Source organism: Mauremys mutica, chromosome 2, assembly GCF_020497125.1.
Source record: "Mauremys mutica isolate MM-2020 ecotype Southern chromosome 2, ASM2049712v1, whole genome shotgun sequence".
Taxonomy (NCBI): Eukaryota; Metazoa; Chordata; order Testudines; family Geoemydidae; genus Mauremys; species Mauremys mutica.
The window spans coordinates 121,050,868-121,072,335 of record NC_059073.1 but is presented as its reverse complement, the minus strand read 5'-3'; the positions used below and the strand labels follow the sequence as shown (position 1 = coordinate 121,072,335).

Genomic DNA, 21,468 nt, shown 5'->3' with positions numbered 1-21,468 from the left:
AGCAATGGAAGGGGTGTGTGTGGAGTGAGCGGGGCGGGGCCTTGGGGAAGGGGTGGGGCCTTGAGGAAGATGCTGGGTTGCCCTCAAATTCAAAAACTGATCTTGGGCGTAAAAAGGTTGGAAACCACTGCCCTATACTATACAGATTTCAAGGGAGAGACCAACATTTCTCAAATTGGGAATCCTGACCCAAAAGGGGACCATGGGGGGGAAGTCACAAGGTCACAAGGGGGGGTCACAGTATTGCCACCCTTACTTCTACACTGCCTTCAGAGTTGGGTGGCTGGAGAGCAGCAGCTGTTGGCCGGTCACCCAGCTTTGAAGGCAGTGGCCTGTCAGCAGCAGTGCAGAAGTAGGTGTGGTATTGCCACCCTTACTTCTGCGCTGCTGCCCTTGGAGCTGGATGGCCAGAGAGTGGTGGCTGCTGACTGAGGACCCAGCTCTGCAGGCAGCAGCGCAGCCTTCAGAGCTGGGCTCCTGGCCATCACCAACCTCTCTCCAGCTGCCCAGCTCTGAAGGCAGCACTGCCGCCAGCAGCAGTGCAGAAGTAATTTAAAATAGCTGAAAGCATAAAATTTACAATTTTGAAAATCCTATGACCGTGAAATTGACCAAAATGGACGGTGTGTTTGGTAGGGCCCTATGTACAAATTATTAGTTATGTGCTATGCAGAGGAGGAGGAGGAGGAGATCAATGATCGAATGGGAATATTTCTCTTAGCAAATAGCTATGTGTGTTCTGACATTTTTTGTTTTAAAGTCTCTTTCTGGGACTAGGTATAAGTGGTGGCACAGTACAGCAGTGACGAGTATAAAGTCAATGTCTGTCCTAGAAGGCACACAATCTACCCTAGGTAGCCATGAGTTTCTAATCTACTATGCCCTGAATAATGTAATTATTTTTTTGGGAAGAAAAATTGCATGTTGCTTTCTGGGACATTTACAGAGACATTAATTAAGGCTTGCTTCATAGAAGAGTTATATAACCAACAAGTAGATTTCCAAGACCTAAGAAAAAAATAATTGGGACAGCCCCAATTATTTCTGGTTGGTTTTTTTGTTTGTTTGTTTGTTTGTTTTTTGAGTTCTGAGTTCTGAGTCAGTTTAGCACAGGCAGTCTGACAACTGATTCTGTACTAAGAAGCAGTCACTCAATTTTTCTGTTTTCCAGAAAATACTTAACTGCTATGCAAATTAAGTATATAAACAAACTCGATTTGGTAATTTGGATAGCAGGAGACACATTTTGGAGAAAGTGTGTATTAAGATTCTATTCCACAAGTCTCTTTCACTGGAGGGTTTTGTTTCCCAATAATACATTCTCTTTTCAATTGAATATCTCAGAGTTGCCATTAAACCAAATATAAGACCATCAAACATATACACATTATTTCTATGAGAGAATGTCTTTTCCTTACATAATCCAAAATCCTGAAGACAGATCATGTTCCATGGGCTTTTAGTTTTGGTAGCAATATAAAAATTCTATTTCAGAGATATAGCACTTACAAACTGCATCTCCATTTTGTCTTGCCAAGCTGAATGCGACAAGGTGCTACAGTCATTTGTATGTTAGTTGCTTTGAGCTTTTTCCCTGCCTCTCTTAACACATGGCATTGGTGAGTAAGTGGGGAAACTAGTCTTCATAATATGGTTAACTACTTTTTCAGTCTTTTCCTGCTGCGCTTGTACTGTGTTTGTGACAATGCATCATAAAATATGCCAATACGCCAGGTTGCCAACCAGAATTGTAATTTTCTAAAGACAACAAGGGTGTTAACTCAATCCAGAGAGCATTCAAAAGGCCTGCCACAGCATGAGCAACTACTTCACTGGAAAACTGCTGGCAAATTGAAAAAAAAGGAATAATTATCTGCATGGGAGTTCCATACTAGCAACTCTCCCTGCTGCTAGTACAGAACCTGACACGTGAACACAGAGCATCTCAGAAGCTGCTAACATGGCCCACTTCCTACCTGCTTGGCAGAGCTACCAGTGATGAGGGGATATGCTTGCTACTGCTGTAGAAGTTGAGCATTTTTTAAAAATGTCTTTGTTTCTTCCCTCCCATTCCTCTCTTTCCTCCAGGAGTTATGGTGAGGTCAGAGGAGAAGAAAAGGGAACTAGGGGAAGTATCATGCTCCCACCACCTCAGCATCAATTTGTTTGCTCAGGAGAGACAAAAAGACTAAGGCTACACTACCACTTATGTTGGTGTATGTCGCTCAGGGTGTGAATAACCCGCCTCCCCAAGTGACATAAGTTACACCAATCTAAGCGCTGGTGTCGACAGTGCTATGTTGATGGGAGAAGCTTTCCTGCTAACACAGCTACCACCACTCATTGGGGTGGATTAATTAAATTGACAGGAGAGCTCTCTCCTGTCAGATTAGAGCAGCTACACTAGAGAATCTACCGTAAACTCTCTAGTGTAGCCATAGCCTGAGTTTAGGGAATAAGGAGGAGTGCTGGGTGGCTGCCCTGATGCAGCAATCAATTCAGAAAAGGAAGGGATGTTAGAAGTTAGACTCAGGATTTAAAATAAAACTATTTCCATAGGAAAATAAAATAAATGGCTTACATGGAGAGGCAGAGTCACTCTGAGAAACTGATTTCACTTAAATTTTCTAAGGCCTCATGAGTAATCAAGTGAAGCTCTAACAAAAGGATTTTAAAAATGGCTTAAAAGGTTGATAGCCACTTGTAAAAAGGGACAAACGACTATGAACAAATCAATAACTGTGCCTTTAGTATGCAATTTTCCTGGCAGGCTGAACAGTTTTGCTAAAGCCTTTCACTATCTGCCTGCAGAATTTTGTATATTCAATACATTTACAATAGTTCTGAAGTATATTTTTGCTTAGCAATAGTCATGCTGTACACACTGTCCTCGCAACAACAAACAGCGCCATCCAGGAAAAGAACACTGTGTTACATTTTTTGTTCTCCCAGCCAGTCTCTAACATGCCCACGAGCCACTCAGCAGTAGGGGGGAGGCCTATTACAATATTTATTGGAGACCCATTATTGAGCAGACATAACAGCACCATCTAAAATGAAAGGGCCTCACCACAAGAGCTCGAGAGATTAGCCAATTAGACACTAGTTCTTCCCCTCATCCACCCTTCTCAGGCTTTGTTTTGTTTTAAAGGGAGCCACTCTATTTCTTCTAGGAGGGTAAATTCACAGCTGGATATTGTAGTGCATAATCTCATTGTAGATAATCCTATCAGAAGAATAGGAGGCCTGCTGGCCAATCCTGTCAGTATATTCTCAAATATATTCTCAAATTGAAAGGAGCACCTCTTTTCAGCCTCTGGTAAGGTTGACCTCCACACCACTCACTTGTGGCTTGTTGTAGCCCTACTCATCCTCTTTGCTTTCCCTCCAGGTCGTCAGTAGTCATACACAGCAGCCAACTCGCACGTGGTCTGATGCTGTCGCATCAAAGTTCCTCTGTTTTTGGGGTATCTAAATTACAAAACAAATATAACAAAACCAGAAAGGAGAACTGACTGTTCCAGTTCCTGGCTGGATGCAGCCCTTCTATTCAATCTGTTTTTCTAGCTAACACTCCTCTGGACTCCCTGCTTCAGACCAAGCTTCTCTCAGGGAGGCTCTGACAGCCTGCAGTCTTACTCAGCTTCCTGGCTCCAGCCAGGCTTCTCTTACCAAGTGACAGCTGAAAATCTGCTCCCCTTCCCAGTTAGCCACCAACTGACCTGGGTTCTCCCTTCTCACCTCCACCCTCTAGACCTGACACCTACTGCAGGTGTGGCAGGACATGGCTGGCTGATCCCACAGGCTCTTGTTAAAGCCCTTCTTGGCCAACGTGAGGTTTGCACTCCCCATCACAGAGCTATGCAAGTTTAAGTTACATAGCAATCAGCCAAAACATCCTACTAAAAAGATTTCAGCAGGAGAGCCATTATGTTAAAAAGTAGCAATTCTCCAGCTGATTTGTTGGTTCATAGCCATCTTGTGACTTTTTTTGTCTTGTACTAGAAAATGCAGAGTGGCTACAGAACGTGTGAGAACCTTCTGCACTGCAGCTCCTGCTGTCTGAAACTGCCTTGTTGTACCTGCCTCACCAACTCTCCCACCTCTTATGAAATCACCTCTTCTCTTCCTCTTAAAATTCTTTCTGCTTTTATGTTTATCTAAAGCATTTTAGGATGCAGTCAGTATGAAAGACTCAAGAAATTACATGCCCTTAATTAGAAGATGGCTGGAGCAGAGACATTGACTGGTACTAAGCCCTTGACAAACCCTGTTCCTTTAGACTTCACCAACCAATGTACAGTATAGCTTTCTCACAATGGTGATGCGTGGAAGGAGGGAACGTTTAACCATTGCTAAGGCCTGGTCTACACTAGGACTTTAAATCGAATTTAGCAGCGTTAATTCGAACTAACCGCTCAACCGTCCACACCAGGAAGCCATTTAATTCGAACTAGAGGGCTCTTTAGTTCAAATTTGATACTCCACCCCGACAGGTGGAGTAACGCTAAATTCGACATGGCTAGTTCGAATTAGGCTAGGTGTGGATGGAAATCGAACTTAGTAGCTCCGGGAGCTATCCCACAGTGCACCACTCTGTTGACGCTCTGGACAGCAGTCCGAGCTTCGATGCTCTGACCAGCCACACAGGAAACGACCCGGGAAAATTTGAATTCCTTTTCCTTTCTGGACAGTTAGAATCTCATTTTGTGGTTGGACATCGGGGCGAGCTCAGCAGCACCGGCAGCAATGCAGAGCTCTCCAGCAGAGGAGTTCATGTTATCTCTGAATAGAAAGAGGGACCCGGCATAGACTGACCGGGAACTCTTCGATCTGATCGGTGTGGGGGGCGAGGAGTCTGTGCTTTCGGAGCTGCGCTCCAAAACACGGAATGCGAAGACCTACGAGAAGGTCTCCAAAGCCATGACAGACAGAGGATACAGGCGGGATGCAACGCAGCGCCGCGTGAAAATCAAGGACCCCAGACAAGCCTACCAAAAAATCAAAGCGGCCAACGGATGCTACGGAGCCTGCCACCACTGCCCCACCAGTGACCATGGACTCTGATGATGGGACAGTGTCGACGGACAGTTCCTCGACGATGTTCACGGACGGGGAAGATGAGGAAGGGTTTGTGGAGGACGAGGCAGGCGAGAGCGCTTACAACGCTGGTTTCCCCGACAGCCAGGATCTCTTCATCACCGTCACGGAGATCCCCTACCAACCCTCCCCAGCCATGAACCCGGATCCTGAATCAGGGGTAGGAGCAGTCGGTAAGTGCTTTAACCATGTTAACTTTTATTCTTAATATAACAGGAATCTGAAGTGTGTGAAAAGGAGGTCTCTCTATATATGGTGATAGAACAGAAATCCTCCTGGGAGATCTCCACGAAGCTCTCCTGCCGTTAATCGATAAGCATCAGCAGGAGGTTCCTGGGGAGAGCTGCCTTATTGGGTGCTCCGTGATAGCACACTTTTCCGCGCGAGGCTTTCATGCGGTATTCAGGGAGCACTGCCTCCCAGAGCACGGCTGCATAGGTCTGTGGTTCATGCTAGATTTCACGCAGCATGCGCTCTCTATCTCCTTCAGTGCCCGTCCTCACGGTTATCTCGCTCGGAGACTCCTGCATCTAAGTAGGGGAATTACTGTAATGTTACGCCTGGTCCAAAGTATTTTTAAAAAATCTCCGGACAGACGGCATAGCACAGACTCAGCACGCAGCTGCGTGACGAGCGTAACGGGAAGCCAAAGAATCAAATGGACGCTCATGGAGGGAGGGGGGAACGAGGACGCAAGGTATCCCACAGTTCCTGCTGTCTCCGAAAAGCATTTGCATTCTTGGCTGATCTCCAAATGCTTCTAGGGTCAAACACAGTGTCCGCGGTGGGTCGGGGCATAGCTCGGCAATTTACGCACCCCCCCCCGACCCCCAGAAGTTAAAGGGAAAACAATCCTCTGTTGACTCTTTTACATGTCACCGTATCTGTACTGAATGCTGCAGATAGACGCGCTGCTGCAGCACTCAACAACATCCTTCCTCCCACCCCGCCATGGGTGGCTGATGGTACAATAGGACTGCTACCCGTCCTCATCATCAGCCTATTGGCACATGGGGCAGTGCAAAAGGACTGGTAACCATACCAACTTGCTTGGGACAGGTCGATCAAGGTCGCCTGGTCCTAATTTTTCATGGTAGATGGTACAGTATGGCTGGTAACCGTCCTCATCATTGCAACAGGGGGCTGAGCTCCATCAGCCCCCACCCTTCATTGTAAAGAAAAGATTCAATTGCCCCTGGACTAGCAGAGGGATGATTAGCTCCCTCCTCCACACCCCTTAATGTCATCTCTGGACTATCATTGCAGCTGGAGGCTTCCTTCCACTCATTTCTCACAAACGACTACCTGTGTCTTATTCATGCATTCTATATTACTTCATCACACAAGTGGGGGGACAATGGTATTGGAACCCAGGAAGGCTGGGGGAAGAACGGAATGAACAGCTGGGGTTGTTTCAGGAGCACACCCTGTGAATAGCATTCAGCTCAAAATTTATGCATGATTGGCCAGAGAGCAGCTGTGCTCTCTGGTTCTATGATACAGTGGTTCTCTAGTACAGTTGCCCATATTCTAGGCAGGACTGATTCTATTTTTAGATACCCAAAAAGGAGGGATTGACTCGGGGAGTCATTCCCAAATTTTGCTTTTGCGCCCCTGGCTGATCGGGCACGTATGACAGCACCAAATGGCGCAGTGCAAAAGGACAGGTAACCATGACCATCTTATTACCGTCTTCTTACCAGTTCATGGTATGGTAGACGGTACAGTATGCCTGGTAACCATCGCTGCTGTCATGCAAAAGCAAAAGCATGCTGCTGTGTAGCGCTGCTGGTCCGCCTCTGTCAGCGGCATCTAGTACACATACGGTGACATACACAAAAGGCAAAATAGGGTCCATTGTTGCCACGCTATGGCGTGTGCCAGGGCATTTCATGGAAAACGTGCTCGAAATGATTGTCTGCCGTTGCTTTCCCGGAGGAAGGAATGACTGGCGACATTTACCCAGAATCCACCGCGCAAATGATTTGTGCAACAGCAGGCACAGGGGTCTCAACAAAAAATTCACAGAGACAGCCTAGACTCAGTTAATTGTTCGCAAAAAAGTATCTTTGCAAGGAATTCACTAACTGTTTCCCATCTCACAGCTTCCACTGTCTCCAGACCTTCCACAGCATCCCCCTCGCAGAGGCTGGCGAAGATTAGGCGGCGAAAGAAAAAGACAAGGGACACGATTTTCAATGAATGTGTGGGCTGCTACCTAGCCGAGGCGGACCAGCAGAGGCAGTGGAGGGAGAAAGTCTCTCTGTACCAGCGCTCACACAGCGAATGGGAGGAGAGGTGGCGTGAGGAACACAAGCAGGCGACTCAAGCAATGCTTGTACTAGTGAGGGAGCAAACGGACACGCTCCGGCGACTTGTGTATGTTCTGCAGGACCGCTGCAGGACAGAGCCCCCGGCAGTATCTCTGCAACCGCCCTCCCCCGCCACAAAGTCACATTCCCCCCTCACCCTAAATAACCAGGAGGATGCCCGCCCTGGGCCATGAATACTGTCACTGCACCCCAGCAGAGTGCTCAAGTAACCAAAAGCTCTCATACCCTACGTTTGCATAAGTCCTTCCCTTCCGGACTCAAACAAGTCCCAATCCCAGTCCCATCCCATAACTGTGTACTTAAGTAATAAAAATACTTTGCTGTTAAGTACTGTTTCCGTCATGTTTTTTCACTGAAGACTGTGTTTGAATGGGGTGCGTGGGGAAGTGCGTTGCTAATTGCATAGGACAGGCACCTTTCCCAGGGTACAGACACGGGGGCCGGATCAGCAGCAGGTCACACACACAGTGCAGTCAGTAGGCACCATGGTCGGTATGGGAGGTGGTTTCCAGATTCTGTGTGGGCGGTGGGGATGTGACTTTTTAGCGGGGGAGGGCGGTTACAGATCTTATACAGCGGTCCTTGTCCTGGACCGCTGAGTCACGCAGCAGAGGAATCTGTATCTGTCCTCCTCTGCCACAAGGCCACATAGCCCCCCGCACACAGAATCCCAAAAAGGAGGGATGGCAGGCTCCGTTGAAACAAGCAGTCCGGCAATGCGGACCGCTGTAGGAGCAGGAGCCTGTCATTCCTTGAGTTTAGAGGCAGTCTTTACATCAGCGCACACCCTACCCACTACAGTCTGCGTTCCAGTTTCAACCCTTTAACAAAAAGTCATGAATAAAGAAACCTCTCCTCAGTAACAGTGTGACATGTATTTTATTTTTACACGTGTCTTGGAAGTGGGGGAAACGGGGAGAACGGGGTATTGAACTGAAGAGGAGAGTCAACAGTAACTGGGTAAAGAAACAGGGGCAGGTTCAGCTTCTCTGTAAAGAAACTGAACAGTCACAGGTCACGCTGCTCGCTGGTATTTGAAGAGTTCCTTGTCGCTGTCCCAGGCGCCTGTATAGGGCTTCATGAGCAAGTGCATTAGCGGGCAGGCTGGGTCACTGAGGATCACTATAGGCAAATGCACATCCACAACAGTTATTTCGTGGTACGGGAAGAAACTACCTTCCAGCAGGCGTCTGAGCAGCCCACAGTTCCTGAGAACACACGCATCAGGAACCTTGCCCGGCCATCCGACGTTCATGTTGGTAAAACGTCCCCTATGGTCCCCCAGTGCTTGCAGAACCATTGAAAAGTAGCCCAATTTCTCAGCAGCTGAATGTGGAAGAGGTGGACGATAAAGTGCGAGGAGGAGAAAACGGCGAGGATAGCAGCGGGCTCCATGCTTGCAGTGCTGTGGTGTCCACGCTGTCACTGACCAGAAAAGTGCACGAACAGATTGCCCGCAGGCACTTTCAGGGAGGGAGGGAGGGAGGGCGTGATTGACGGTTCAATGACGACAGTTACCCAAAACCACCCTCGACACATTTTTTCCCCCAGCAGGCATTGGGGGCTCTACCCAGCATTCCAATGGGCAGCGGGGAGTGCGGGAACTGTGGGATAGCTTCCCACAGTGCACCGCTTCCAAAGTCGACGCTGGCCCCGTGAATGTGGACTCAGAAATTCGAATTAGTGTATTTAGTATGGATACACAAATTCGACTTCATAAGGTCGAATCCACAAATTCGAACTAAGTTGATTCGAAATAGTCTTGTAGTGTAGACAAGGCCTAAGTGATTGACAAAACTTTTCAGTGACTAGCATCACTGAAGACAAAGGCCTCATCTTCACTATGTTTAAAAAAAGATGTGTTCTTAACGCTTAGTAGCTAATTTTAATGTTCTTGTGGTAAAATCCTAGAGAAGACATGGTACATTGTAGCTTTTGTATGAGTTAGCAGATAAAGACTATGGGGGATCCTAAGGTTTAATATTTCTTCTAATTGCAATTTAGGCCTCCTATACCCATGGGCCCTTAACATTTTACACTATTATACTGTCTTAGCATGTAAAATACACAATATAATGATGTGTCTCTTGGCAGATCAAAGTGCTGCTTCACCATTTTTAAGGGTGAATTGATCAGCTGCATTTGATAGTTTTCAGATCCAAAGAATAGTTAATAAACATTGAGATATAGTGTAGTATTAGAGTCAAAATGGGACTATCAGATATAATGTGCACTTGTTAATATTCTTTAATCACAGCTGTTACAAAGGAAACTGTAATTATTCCCTTCATCACTTTGTATCCCCACAAAAGCCTTCTCTTACACAATTCAAAGTGAACTGGAAAAGAATGAGAATATTAATTACTAAAACTAAAAGGAAAAGGATATTTTGTTATTTCTTTTATAAGATGCACTTTAGGCAAGTTGCAAAGTTTCTGAATGTAGATACTTTAAAAATTATTTTCATAAAAAAATTACAAACATGAAAATTGGTAGAATAATATAATGTTGTTGCCACAAAAAGATTTGGAAGAGCCAACTCTGACAAGTTGCCAGGTAATAGTGTCCTGTCATCTACTTGTAACTCAACACCCAGCTAGAGGTTTGTGCGAGTATGTATTTGAATTTGATACTCTTCAAATACTGTTTATGCTAGAAATCTGAACCATTGATGAAAATGGTTTTCATGGCATATTAGGGTTGTTGTTGGTTCCCCTTTCCCTCCCTCCCTTTTCTTCTTCTATGAAGGAATAAAATATACCAACTCTATTTAGGCAGTGCAAGGGCAGGACAAGAAATAACATAAGGAGAAAGCAAATGTGGCCTACATTTATATGTCTACACTGGGTAAATTTACATACATTAAAAAAACAAAAACAAAACCTCAGTGCATCCAGTTCTGTTCCATTAGACTTCCTTTCAACAAATTTAACTAAAATGGTGGTGAAAATGTGGCCTACAGACAACTTGAGTATCTGGAACAACAGTATCCTAATATGTATAATCATGCAAGAGGGCAGGAAAAAAAGACAGAGAGAAAGAATATGATACTTTCGACACCAATTGTCTACTTACTCAGGTAGCAGGAGGTGGCATAAGTTTGAAATCTTTTTTTGTTTTAAAGGCAATTTCTTTCTAACCCTAGGATCCTCTGGTGGACACCAGTGGTGAGGGGAGCTGTCAAGGTGAAGGAGGAGGCCTGCAGAGAAATGCTCAAAAACTGGACTTCTGATATAGCAGAGATACCGGCTGGCTAAGGGGGCTGAGGTGGGCATTGAAGCGAAAGCCTGGGCTTGGGAGGAGTTTGGAAAGATCATGGAGAATGACTATTGAATGGCCTCAAAAGGTGTTCTAGCAAACTGTTCATCACCTTAGGAGGGGTCGGCGGGACACTGCCCAGGCTGTTCTCAGCAAGGGTGATGAAACACTGACCTAGATTGAGGAGATTGTTGAGAGGTGGAAGGAGCACTGTGAGGAACTTCTTAACCCAGTAGACACACCCTCCTTTCAGGAGGCAGCACTGGAAACCTCCAGTGAGATTGGATCTATTATCGTTGTTGAGGTTGCTATGGTGGTAAAGTGCCTTCATAGTGGTAAGTCAGCAGTAGTGGACGAGATTCGTCCAGAGTGCTGAAATCACTGGACAACATTGGAGTGTTGTGGTTTACTCACCTCTTCAATCTTGCGTGGAAGGCAGGTGCAGTACCTCTGGACTGACAAACCGGGGTGGTGGTCCCAAGCATTAAGAAAGGAGACCAGAGGGTGTGTTCCAACTATTGGGGGATGACATTCCTCAGCCTCCCCGGCAAAGCCTATGCCAGGGTGCTGGAAAGGAGGTTACGCCCGTTAATTGAACCCGGATTCAGGAGGAACAATGTGGATTCCATCCCAGCCATGGAACAATGGACCAGCTCTTTGCTCACTCGCAGATACTCGAGAGGTCGTGGGAATTTGCTAATCCGGTCTCCCTTTGTTTTGTAGGCCTGGAGAAGACATATGACTGCATTCCCTGAGATGTCTTGTGGGAAATGCTGAGGGAGTATGAGGTGCCAGTGCCGCTTTTGAATGCTATCAGGTTCCTCTATTCTCGGAGTGAGAGTTGCCCCTGTTCGTATTCTTGGCACTGAGTTCATTCAAGGTGAGTGTTGGACTTCACCTAGGATGCATCTTGTCCCCACTTCCGTACGTAATTTTCATGGACAGGATCTCAAGACACAGCCGAGCTGTGGAGTGCATCTGGTACAGGGACTCGAAGGTGGCTGCCTCTGCTGTTTGCAGATGATGATGTCCTTCTTACTTCTTCAGACTGTAATCTCCGATGTGCACGCAAACATTTCGCTGCCAAGTGTGAAGAGTTGGGATGAGAATCAGCACCTCCAAATCAGACGTCATGGCCCTCTCCCGGAAGAAAGTGGACTGCTCTCTCCAGGTGAGGGGGGAGCAGCTGTCTTTAGTGGAAGAGTTCAAGTATCTAGGCATCTTGTTCACGAGTGATGGAAAGCAGGAGTGTGAGATCGATGGGCTAATTGGTGTGGCAGTGATGCAGGCACTATACCAATCCATGGTGGTGAAGCAGGAGCCGAGTTCTCATATGAAGCTCTAGGTGTACAGGTTGATCTATGTCCCTATACTCGCCTATGGTCATGAAATTTGGGTAATGACCAAAATGACGAGCTCGCGGGTACAAACGGTGGAAATGAGGTTTCTCTGCAAGGTGGCTGGGCTTATTCCCCAAGACAGGATGAAGGTCTCGGGTATTCGGGAGCGCCTCGGAGTGGAGCCGCTACTCCTCCGGATAGAGCGGAGCCAGCTGAGGTGGTTCAGACACCTAATAAGGATGCCTCCTAGGAGTCTACCTTTGGAACTTTACCAGTCACATCCCATTGGGAGGAGGCCCCAAGGCCAACCCAGGACATGCTGGAGGGATTGTATCTCCCAACAGGCCTGTGAATGCTGGGAAACCCCCTAGGACTTGGAACCCTGTTGCAGAGGAAAGGGAGGTCTGGTCCTTCCTACTCTCCATGCTGCCACTGTAACCCTCACCAGGAAAAGCTGCATAAATGAAAAAGAAAGAAGCAGCAATTTCTTTCATGCTGCCCCCTGTTTGGAACAGCCTCCTGTTCCCAATGTTCCAATACTCCCCATCCTCTTTGAAAGCCTTTTTTTCCCTTTCAGTTCCTTTGATATCTCCTTGAGGAGATAAATTGTCTAAGTGTTTTGTACATTATGTAACCTGAGATGGTCCTACCTAAAATAAAGTGGATAGTAATTTTTAATGCTATTTATGTTTAGTTTCCAATTTAGGATCTTAAACTGTTTAAAACTAATACATGTTTTGCTTCTCTCCCCACCCCCCTGTCTAGACATGGTAACAAGCAAACCTGTGGGCTATCAAGGCATGTTTTCTGACCTGGATTTGATTATTTTTTATTATTAACCAGCTACATTAAATCAACATTGTTTACCTGTAGGAAGCCTGCTTAGAGAGCTGTGTTTTTAAATGAAGGCAGAAGTCCTGCTGATCACAGAATCTGCATGTTCTCAGTTTCCCCCCTTATCTTAAGATGTTCAATCTGCATACTTCAGTTAATTTTTCACACAGCTTGGTAAGAAAAACTTACAATTTAATGGGCAAGCTACATGAATGACTATACTTTACAGGGCAAAATGCTCTCCTCCCTAACTGAGCTATATACTACAGGCTCTTGAGTTTGTACATTTTACTGATTAAGGTGCACATTTTAGTAGCTGAACTTTCATGTTCTACTGATCAAACTTCATATTTCCCTGATCATGATCAAAACAAATATTTAGAGAATTGTATAATGTACTTGAAAATACCTGTTTCACTACTCTGCTTATAAATTTCCTTATTGAGCATATTTAAGCTTACTCCCATTTAAGAGACTCCCATTTAAATTAGAAAATTGTTCTAAGTGCTGCTATTACAGGAAGAAGTGACTAAAAATGACATCTTCTAGCTCCACATTTATTCATCAAATTTTATACTGAAGTTTGCTGCTTACCAGTTTTAATAAAAACAAAATGGTAACACAGCAAATTCAACCATGCCTCTTTAAATCACGCTGTTCTTTCTTCGTCATTCATCCCCTCCTAAAATGAAGATTCATAGGTGCCAAGTTGTATAGTTCCATGTAACACTTTATGCAACTTATTCAATGAGCCAATTTATATATTTGCATCTAATTTGTACATAACTATAAACTTCAGCATAAGAAAAATCATGTGGATGTAATGTTTGTGAAAAGCAGTGGCTTGACTGCCTTGGTGAATGGAGTCCTCTGTTTATTATTTACAAGACAGCATTAGAGTAAGCTTTTCACATACACACCAGAAGAGTCACTTCTTATGGGTGGAGTACGTGTGAGGGGGTAGTGGGAGTAAGAAGGTCTACTAAGGGTATGTCTACACTGTGAAGTTGTCAACAAAACTTTTGTCTTTCGCGGAGGGGCTTTAAGTACCCATGAAAGACAAAAGTTCTGCCGACACAAGTGGCAGTGTGAACACGGCGTTGTCGGTAGGAGCATTCTCCTGCAGACAAAGCTAACGCTGCTCGTGGAGCTGGAAGTATTTTGTTGGCAAAAGTGCCAACAAAGAGCGTTTACACATGCTGACTTTTATCAACATGGCTGTGTCGATACAGCCTTGTTGCTAAAAGCTGCGTGGTGTAGACAAGCCCTAAGATTGGCAGAGATAGTTCAGTTTCCATGGCTCAGCTTTTCTGCTGAGTATTCTAATTAGCGCAAAGCAAGGTAGTGAGTTTGTGATGTGGGAGCGAGAACTGAGACCCGCCAAATTTCTCAAATAGATTCCAAATAGCCATTAGATGGAAACAATGTTTAATCCCTACTGAATCTAGCCTAGCCTAGCTCTAACTGGTGACTTACAAATGAGACGCTCTGTAGCTCCTTAGCAATGTAGTAAGGCATCCAGACCCAAGTATGGACTAATGTTACATCTTCAACAGTAAGACATGCTTTCTGGAAAGATAAGTTTACTAAATCAAGTTGCTGCTTCTGGAAGCTCCAAAAGGCTAGATCTCCCACCATATGCTGCTTTCCTGCAAACAAAGTCTACAGTCAAAGTCCTCACCCTGTTCAGCTGCCATTAATCAAAGAGCAAACATGCAACCTTTTCGGCCCCCTTGTGCGTATTATGACACAGTCTTAAATTACATATGTTCACATACTATTGTTTCCCCAGCCCTCCTGTGATGGGGCATCCATCCCACACCAGCATGTAAGGGGTGAACAGACACCTAGGGAGGCTGCACAGGAATCAGCCAACAGTAGAGAAGCTGTGAGGAACAGCCAATCCAGGCCCAGCAGGCCCATATAAGAGGAGCCACAGGGGAGAACAGGATCAGTTGCTGCTGGGAGCCTAGGCAATGAGGATTGTGTCCCTAGCAGGCTAAAAGAAAGGAGTGGGGGAGCAAGAGAGAGTTCCTGGTAGACTGCAGGGATTGAGCAGCTGAGTGCCCTGAGGCAAGGGCGAAGAAGGTGCAGGGGCCATGGGGATCACAGCAGGAGGCTGCTATCCACAAGGTCCCTGGGCTGTGACCCAGAGTAGTGGGTGGGCCAGGGCCCCTCTTCCCCCCCCATTCGCCACTGAGGAAGTGGCATGATTATTGGACTGAGACACTAACCCCTGGAAGTGGGGGGCACACAGATGATGACTCAGCCCTACAGCTGTGTCACAAAGAGGGTGCTGTGGCTCCTGAGGCTGTGAGAGGGGCTACAGACAGATGCAGTGACAGTGCGCAAGCCACAGACAGGGGGCACTGGCCTCAAGCTAATCCCCAGAGCGACCAAGAGGAGGCGCCAGTCCAGTGGTGAGTGATGTGCCCCATGACACTCCCCACCTTATTCCAAGAATGGATAGCTATTTGATATTTCTTTTTATCCTCAACACTGAATGTGTGGCTCCAGGCTTTATTTAATGGACACCATCCAAATTCTGCATTGAATACAAAATTATTAATTTGCACGAGTGTTTCTCTGATATTCTCATAGTATGAGTACTTCACAAACATTAATGCATTTATCTTCACAACACTTCTTATCTTTTGTGAGATTAAAGCCTGGTCTACACTAGGCGTTTAAACCGGTTTTAGGAGCGCAAAACCGATTTACCACCACAACCGTCCACACTAGGAGGCACCATATATCGATTTTAATGGCTCTTTAAACCGGTTTCTGTACTCCTCCCTAACGAGAGGAGTAACGCTAGTATCGGTATTAAAATATCGGATTAGGGTTAGTGTGGACGCTGATCGACGGCATTGGCCTCCGGGAGCTATCCCACAGTGCACCAGTGACCGCTCTGGACAGCATTCTGAACTCGGATGCACTGGCCAGGTAGACAGGAAAAGCCCCGCGAACTTTTGAAATTCATTTCCTGCTTCCCCAGCGTGGAGATCTCATCTCATCAGCACAGGTGACCACGCACAGCTCATCAGCACAGTTAACAATGCAGTCTCCTGAGAATCGTAAAAGAGCCCCAGCATGGACTGCACGGGAGGTACTGGATCTGATCGCTATCTGGGGAGAGGATTCAGTGCTAACAGAACTGCGTTCCAAAAGACGAAATGAAAAAGTATTTGAAAGAATTTCTAAGGCTATGACGGATAAAGGCCACAGCCGGGACTCAGTGCAGTGCAGAGTGAAAGTTAAGGAGCTCAGACAAGGCTACCAGAAAACCAAAGAAGCAAACGGAAGGTCCGGGGCAGGTCGAAAAACATGCCGCTTCTATGCTGAGCTGCATGCAATTTTAGGGGGCTGCGCCACAAGTACCCCACCCCTGATCATGGATTCTGAGGTGGGGGTTGTAATCTCTTCCATGGCTGAGGATTATGCAGACGGGGAAGATGAAGATGAAGAAGAGGAGGAAGACCTAGCAGAGAGCACACAGCACTCCGTGAGCCCCAGCAGCCAGGAGCTTTTTACCACCCTGACGGAATTACCGTCCTCCCAGCCCTCACAAGCGGAATTACCGTCCTCCCAGCCCTCACAAGCCACTATCCCAGACAATGACGCCATGGAAGGGAGCTCTGGTGAGTGTACCTTTGCAAATAGCAAACATTGTTTTTTTAACCAAGCCTTTTTTAATGATTGATTTGCCCTGAGGACTTGGGATGCATTCGCAGACAGTATAGTTACTTAGAAAAGTTTGTTAACATGTCCGGGGATTGAGAGGAAATCCTCCAGGGACATCTCGATGAAGCGCTCCTGTAGGTACTCCAGAAGCCTTTGCAGAAGGTTTCTGGGCAAGGCAGCCTTGTTCCGCCCACCGTGGTAGGACACTTTACCACGCCATGCATGTAGCAAGTAATCAGGTATCATTGCGTGGCAAAGCATAGCAGCGTATGGTCCCGGTGACTGCTGGCATTCAAGAAGCATCCGTTCTTTATCTTGTTCTGTTATCCTCAGCAAAGTGATATCATTCAGGATAACCTGTTTAAAAATCAGGAATTTAAGTAAGGGGGGTGGCCATTTTTCTACTGGGTTCGTGGAATGCATCAGCTTAAAAAAAAAACTTTCCTGCACGTAGCGAAGCGGGGGGAGGGGAGAAGTGAAATGCTGATGATCTTTTCTGTGTTTGGTCACCGGCGATCTTCCCCAAGGTACCAGACACGCAGGGGGTGGGGGGTGGGAAGGGTGTTGATTAGCAGGGAGCTAGCGTGGTATTAGCCATGCGTTGGGGGGAGGGGTAAATCACTGCAGAAGCCGAAAGACAGTGGCTTACCATGGCCGCATGCAAGCTGAATTCTGATGCCTGGACCTGTGTCTGAGAGATCTGTAACTCCAGAGCTGCAGGCACTCACTATTAAGATGAAAAATGCGACCTTGTAGGGAAATCACATGTGCTAGGTGAATACTGCTTTTCACTGTGAAAGAGTATAACCATTGTTCTGTAAAATGTATCTTTCTAAATATTTATCTCCCTCATGCAGCTGCAAATTTTTCAACCATCCCTCCTCCATCCCAAAGGCTAGCACAGATAAGGCGGAGGAAAAAGAAGACGCGAGATGAGATGTTCTCGGATATTATGGAAGTTACACGCAATGAAAGAGCTCATCTGAATGAGTGGAAGGACGTGGTTTCAAATTACAGGAAAGAGGCCAGTGAACGTGAGGACAGGAGGGATGAACGTGAGGACAGGAGGGACAACCGAGATGAGAGGTGGCGGCAGGAAGACCGGCAGGAAAATCAGCGGTGGCGGCAGGAAGATCAGCGGTGGCGGGATGCAACTCTGGGGCTGCTGCGTGATCAAACTGACATGCTCCGGCGTCTTGTGGAGCTTCAGGAACGGCAGCAGGATCACAGAGTGCCGCTGCAGCCCCTGTATAACCACCCTCATCCCTCACCATGTTCCACATCCTCCTCACCCAGACGTGTAAGAACGCGTGGGGGGAGGCTCCGTGCACCTGCCCACTCCACCCCCGTGGACAGCCCAACCAGAAGGCTGTCGTTACTGTGAATTTTTTTTAATGGCCTTCTCCATCCCTCCTATCCTCCTCCCAAACCACACCCTTACTTCTCTATCTCTTTTTATAATGAATCAATAAAGAATTCATGCTTTTTAAATGAGAGTGACTTTATTTGCATAAGTAAGCTGTACTCGAAGGGGGTGGGGGAGTTGCTTACAGGGACTGAGTCAATCAAGGGGGTTGGGTGTTCATCAACAAACACAGAGTCACACTGTACCCTGGCCATTGATGAAGCTCGTTTTCAAAGCTTCTCTGATGCGCACCGCTTCCTGGTGTGCTCTTCTAATCTCCCTGGTGTCTGGCTGCGCGTAATCAGCGGCCAGGTGATTTGCCTCAGCCTCCCACCCCGCCATAAAGGTCTCCCCCTTACTCTCACAGAGATTGTGGAGAATACAGCAAGCAGTAATAACATAGGGGACATTAGTTTGGCTGAGGTCTGAGCGAGTCAGTAATGTCCACCAGCGCGCCTTTAAACGGCCAAATGCACATTCCACCACCATTCTGCACTTGCTCAGTCTGTAATTGAACAGATCCTGACCACTGTCCAGGCTGCCTGTGTATGGCTTCATGAGCCATGGCATCAAGGGGTAGGCTGGGTCCCCCAGGATAACGACAGGCATTTCAACATCCCCAACTGTTATTTTCTGGTCTGGGAAGTAATTCCCTTGCTGCAGCCGTTTAAACAGAGTAGTGCTTCTGAAGACGCGAGCGTCATGAACCCTCCCTGGCCATCCCACGTGGATGTTTGTGAAACGTCCCTTGTGATCTACCAGTGCTTGCAGCACCATTGAAAAGTACCCCTTCCGGTTTACGTACTGGGTGCCCTGGCGCTGCGGTGCCAAGACAGGGATATGGGTTCCATCTATCGCCCCACCACAGTTAGGGAATCCCATTGCAGCAAAGCCATCCACTATGGCCTGCACGTTTCCCAGAGTCACAACCTTTCGTAGCAGCAGCTTAGTGATTGCTTTGGCTACGTGCATCACAGCAGCCCCCACAGTAGATTTTCCAACTCCAAATTGATTCCCGACTGACCGGTAGCTGTCTGGCATTGCAAGCTTCCACAGGGCTATCGCCACTCGCTTCTCTACTGTGAGGGCTGCTCTCATCTTGGTATTATGGCGTTTCAGGGCAGGGGCAAGCAAGTCACAAAGTTCCATGAAAGTGCCCTTACGCATGCGAAAGTTTCGCAGCCACTGGGAATCGTCCCACACCTGCAACACAATGCGGTCCCACCAGTCAGTGCTTGTTTCCCGGGCCCAAAATCGGCGTTCAATGGATAGAATCTGCCCCATTACCATCAGGATCTCCAAAGCGCAGGGGCCCGCGGTTTGAGAGAATTCTGTGTCTACGTCCTCATCACTGTCATCGCCACGCTGCCGTATCCGCCTCCTCCTCGCCTCGGATTGAAGGTCCTGGTTCACCATAGACTGCACGAGAGTGCGCGAGGTGTTTAAAACATTCACGATTGCGGTATGGAGCTGAGCAGGGTCCATGCTTGCTGTGCTATGGCGTCTGCACAGTTCACCAAGCAAAAAAAGGCGCGAAACGGTTGTCTGCTGCTCAGGGAGGGAGGGGTGAGGCTGTACCCAGAACCACACGCGACAATGATTTTTGCCCCATCAGGCACTGGGATCTCAACCCGGAAATGCCAAGGGGCGGGGGAGGCTGCGGGAACTATGGGATAGCTACGGGATAGCTACCCACAGTGCAACGCTCCAGAAATCGACGCTAGCCTCGGACCATGGACGCACACCACCGATTTAATGTGTTTAGTGTGGCCGCGCGCACTCGATTTTATAAAATCTGTTTTACAAAACCGGTTTATGCAAATTCGGAATAGTCCCGTAGTGTAGACGTACCCTAAGTGGTGTTATTATCCCCATTTTACAGCTGTGGAACCGATGCAAAATTAAGGTCAAAAGTATCCACTAAATTTTGGTACCCAACTTGAGACATCCAAGGACTGACTTTTCAGAGTTTTAGCATTATTACAGCGCTATACATGTTCAAAGCGTAGCTCTAATCAACTTCAGTTGAAGTTCTAAGTGCTCAGCTCATGTGCAAATCTGGTCTCGTGTCTCCCAGCAGGAACCCAGAAAATGAGGAACACACACAGGCCAACTGTGAAAACTGAGATGTGGTTAACTGACTTGCCTAGCACTTTGTGGCAGAAGCAGGGATACAATTTAGTTCTCCTGGGTGGTACTCAGCTGCATTTTCCATAAGACTATTTTTATTCTTCCAGCAATCCTCTGTCTCTGTAGGACCCCTGCCTCTTCCATCTTCTGCAACAAATGAGGCAGGGGTCCTACAGACAAAAGTTTACTTCAGTACACAACTCTGATTCACTTCCTGAGCACCATCCATTTTATGTACAAATGAGACAGGTGTCCTCTGGAAAAAATAGTATGTGATAAGTAAAGACTATATCATAATGAATATACCCAAGAGGGTAAAATTAAAGATGGACAGGCACCCTTAATTTTGGCATTTCCTAACTTCTGAATGCTTCTCTTTGCAACCTTACTTTTTCATATGTACTTTCCTAATTAAAAAAACAACAACACACACACAAAGATTTAAAAAAAACAAACAGGAATTCTATCACATGTAGCCATATTTACCCTCAAATCTGGTCATAAGCAGGTCCATTTGGACCTTTAGATCCACAGCACACAATCCTCTACCATTTGTACTAACAGAGTAAATGGCAGCAATAGGAGATCATTATCTTCTGAATACTAATCACTGGGAAAGAGGGGGAGATGCTTAATTTGCTATTGGGATTCACAGCTATTTGCTGACAGCAGAGAAATGTAGCTGAGGACTCCTGAGTTCAATTCCAGATTCTGTGAGGAAGTGCGTCCTATCCATGGTTATAGACTCTTCTGTCCTCCACTGTGTCTATCCACCATCACCACCCTGCATTTCTGAAAATAACTATTACATAGGGAGCTGCAATCTAATGCACAGAATGACTTGCAAAATGCAAAACCCCAGTGAATGCATGATCAAATGGGTTTTGTTTTTTTTAAATTCAAGATAAATGCGCACATACATACAAAAGCAGAGAGACAGCAACACACAGAGGAGGCAAAGTGAATATTCAGAAGAGACTGAAAACCTCCTGCAATTCACATCCTAATATAATACTTGGGCACAAAATATTGGTATGTGAGATAAATATACTTACTTCATACTATTCCTTGTAACTAAGGAAAACAATCCAGCCAAAAAGAAAATGGAGGAGAAGAATGAATAGCAGTCAGGGGAAAAGAAAAAGAAACTAATAAGAAAACAAAACTGACGTCAGGTTTTTTTTAATCAAATTAATTGAATTAATTTAAAAAAAGCTAAAACACCAGAAACAATTAAACTCAGTCTCCCCCAGCTCATTTGCTAATAATGCAAATGACAGCTGCATTCCTTCGATCAACTTGTGTCCTTTGTTACAGATGAGCAACCTCACAATGGTCAGAGAGATTGCATGGGCTAACAGATAGCATGACTGTTTGACTCTCA

The 21,468-nt window shown here is 46.4% G+C and overlaps 1 protein-coding gene across 5 annotated transcripts in view; it reads right to left on the bottom strand.

Annotated features, from left to right (window-relative positions):
* ECI2 (enoyl-CoA delta isomerase 2) overlaps positions 1–21,468 on the bottom strand; it is a 66,138-nt gene that overhangs the window by 33,983 nt on the left and 10,687 nt on the right. Inside the window, exon 1 of one of the 5 annotated variants that reach the window (XM_045005692.1) lies at positions 3,346–3,426. The exons of 3 other annotated variants lie outside the window; for them this stretch is intronic. In XM_045005692.1, coding sequence (XP_044861627.1) covers positions 3,346–3,371 — 26 coding nt within the window. In that variant the 5' untranslated portion in view covers positions 3,372–3,426. Of the gene's footprint in view, positions 1–3,345; positions 3,427–21,468 lie in introns of those variants that run through there. One more of the 5 variants, XM_045005693.1, reaches the window with a different exon arrangement.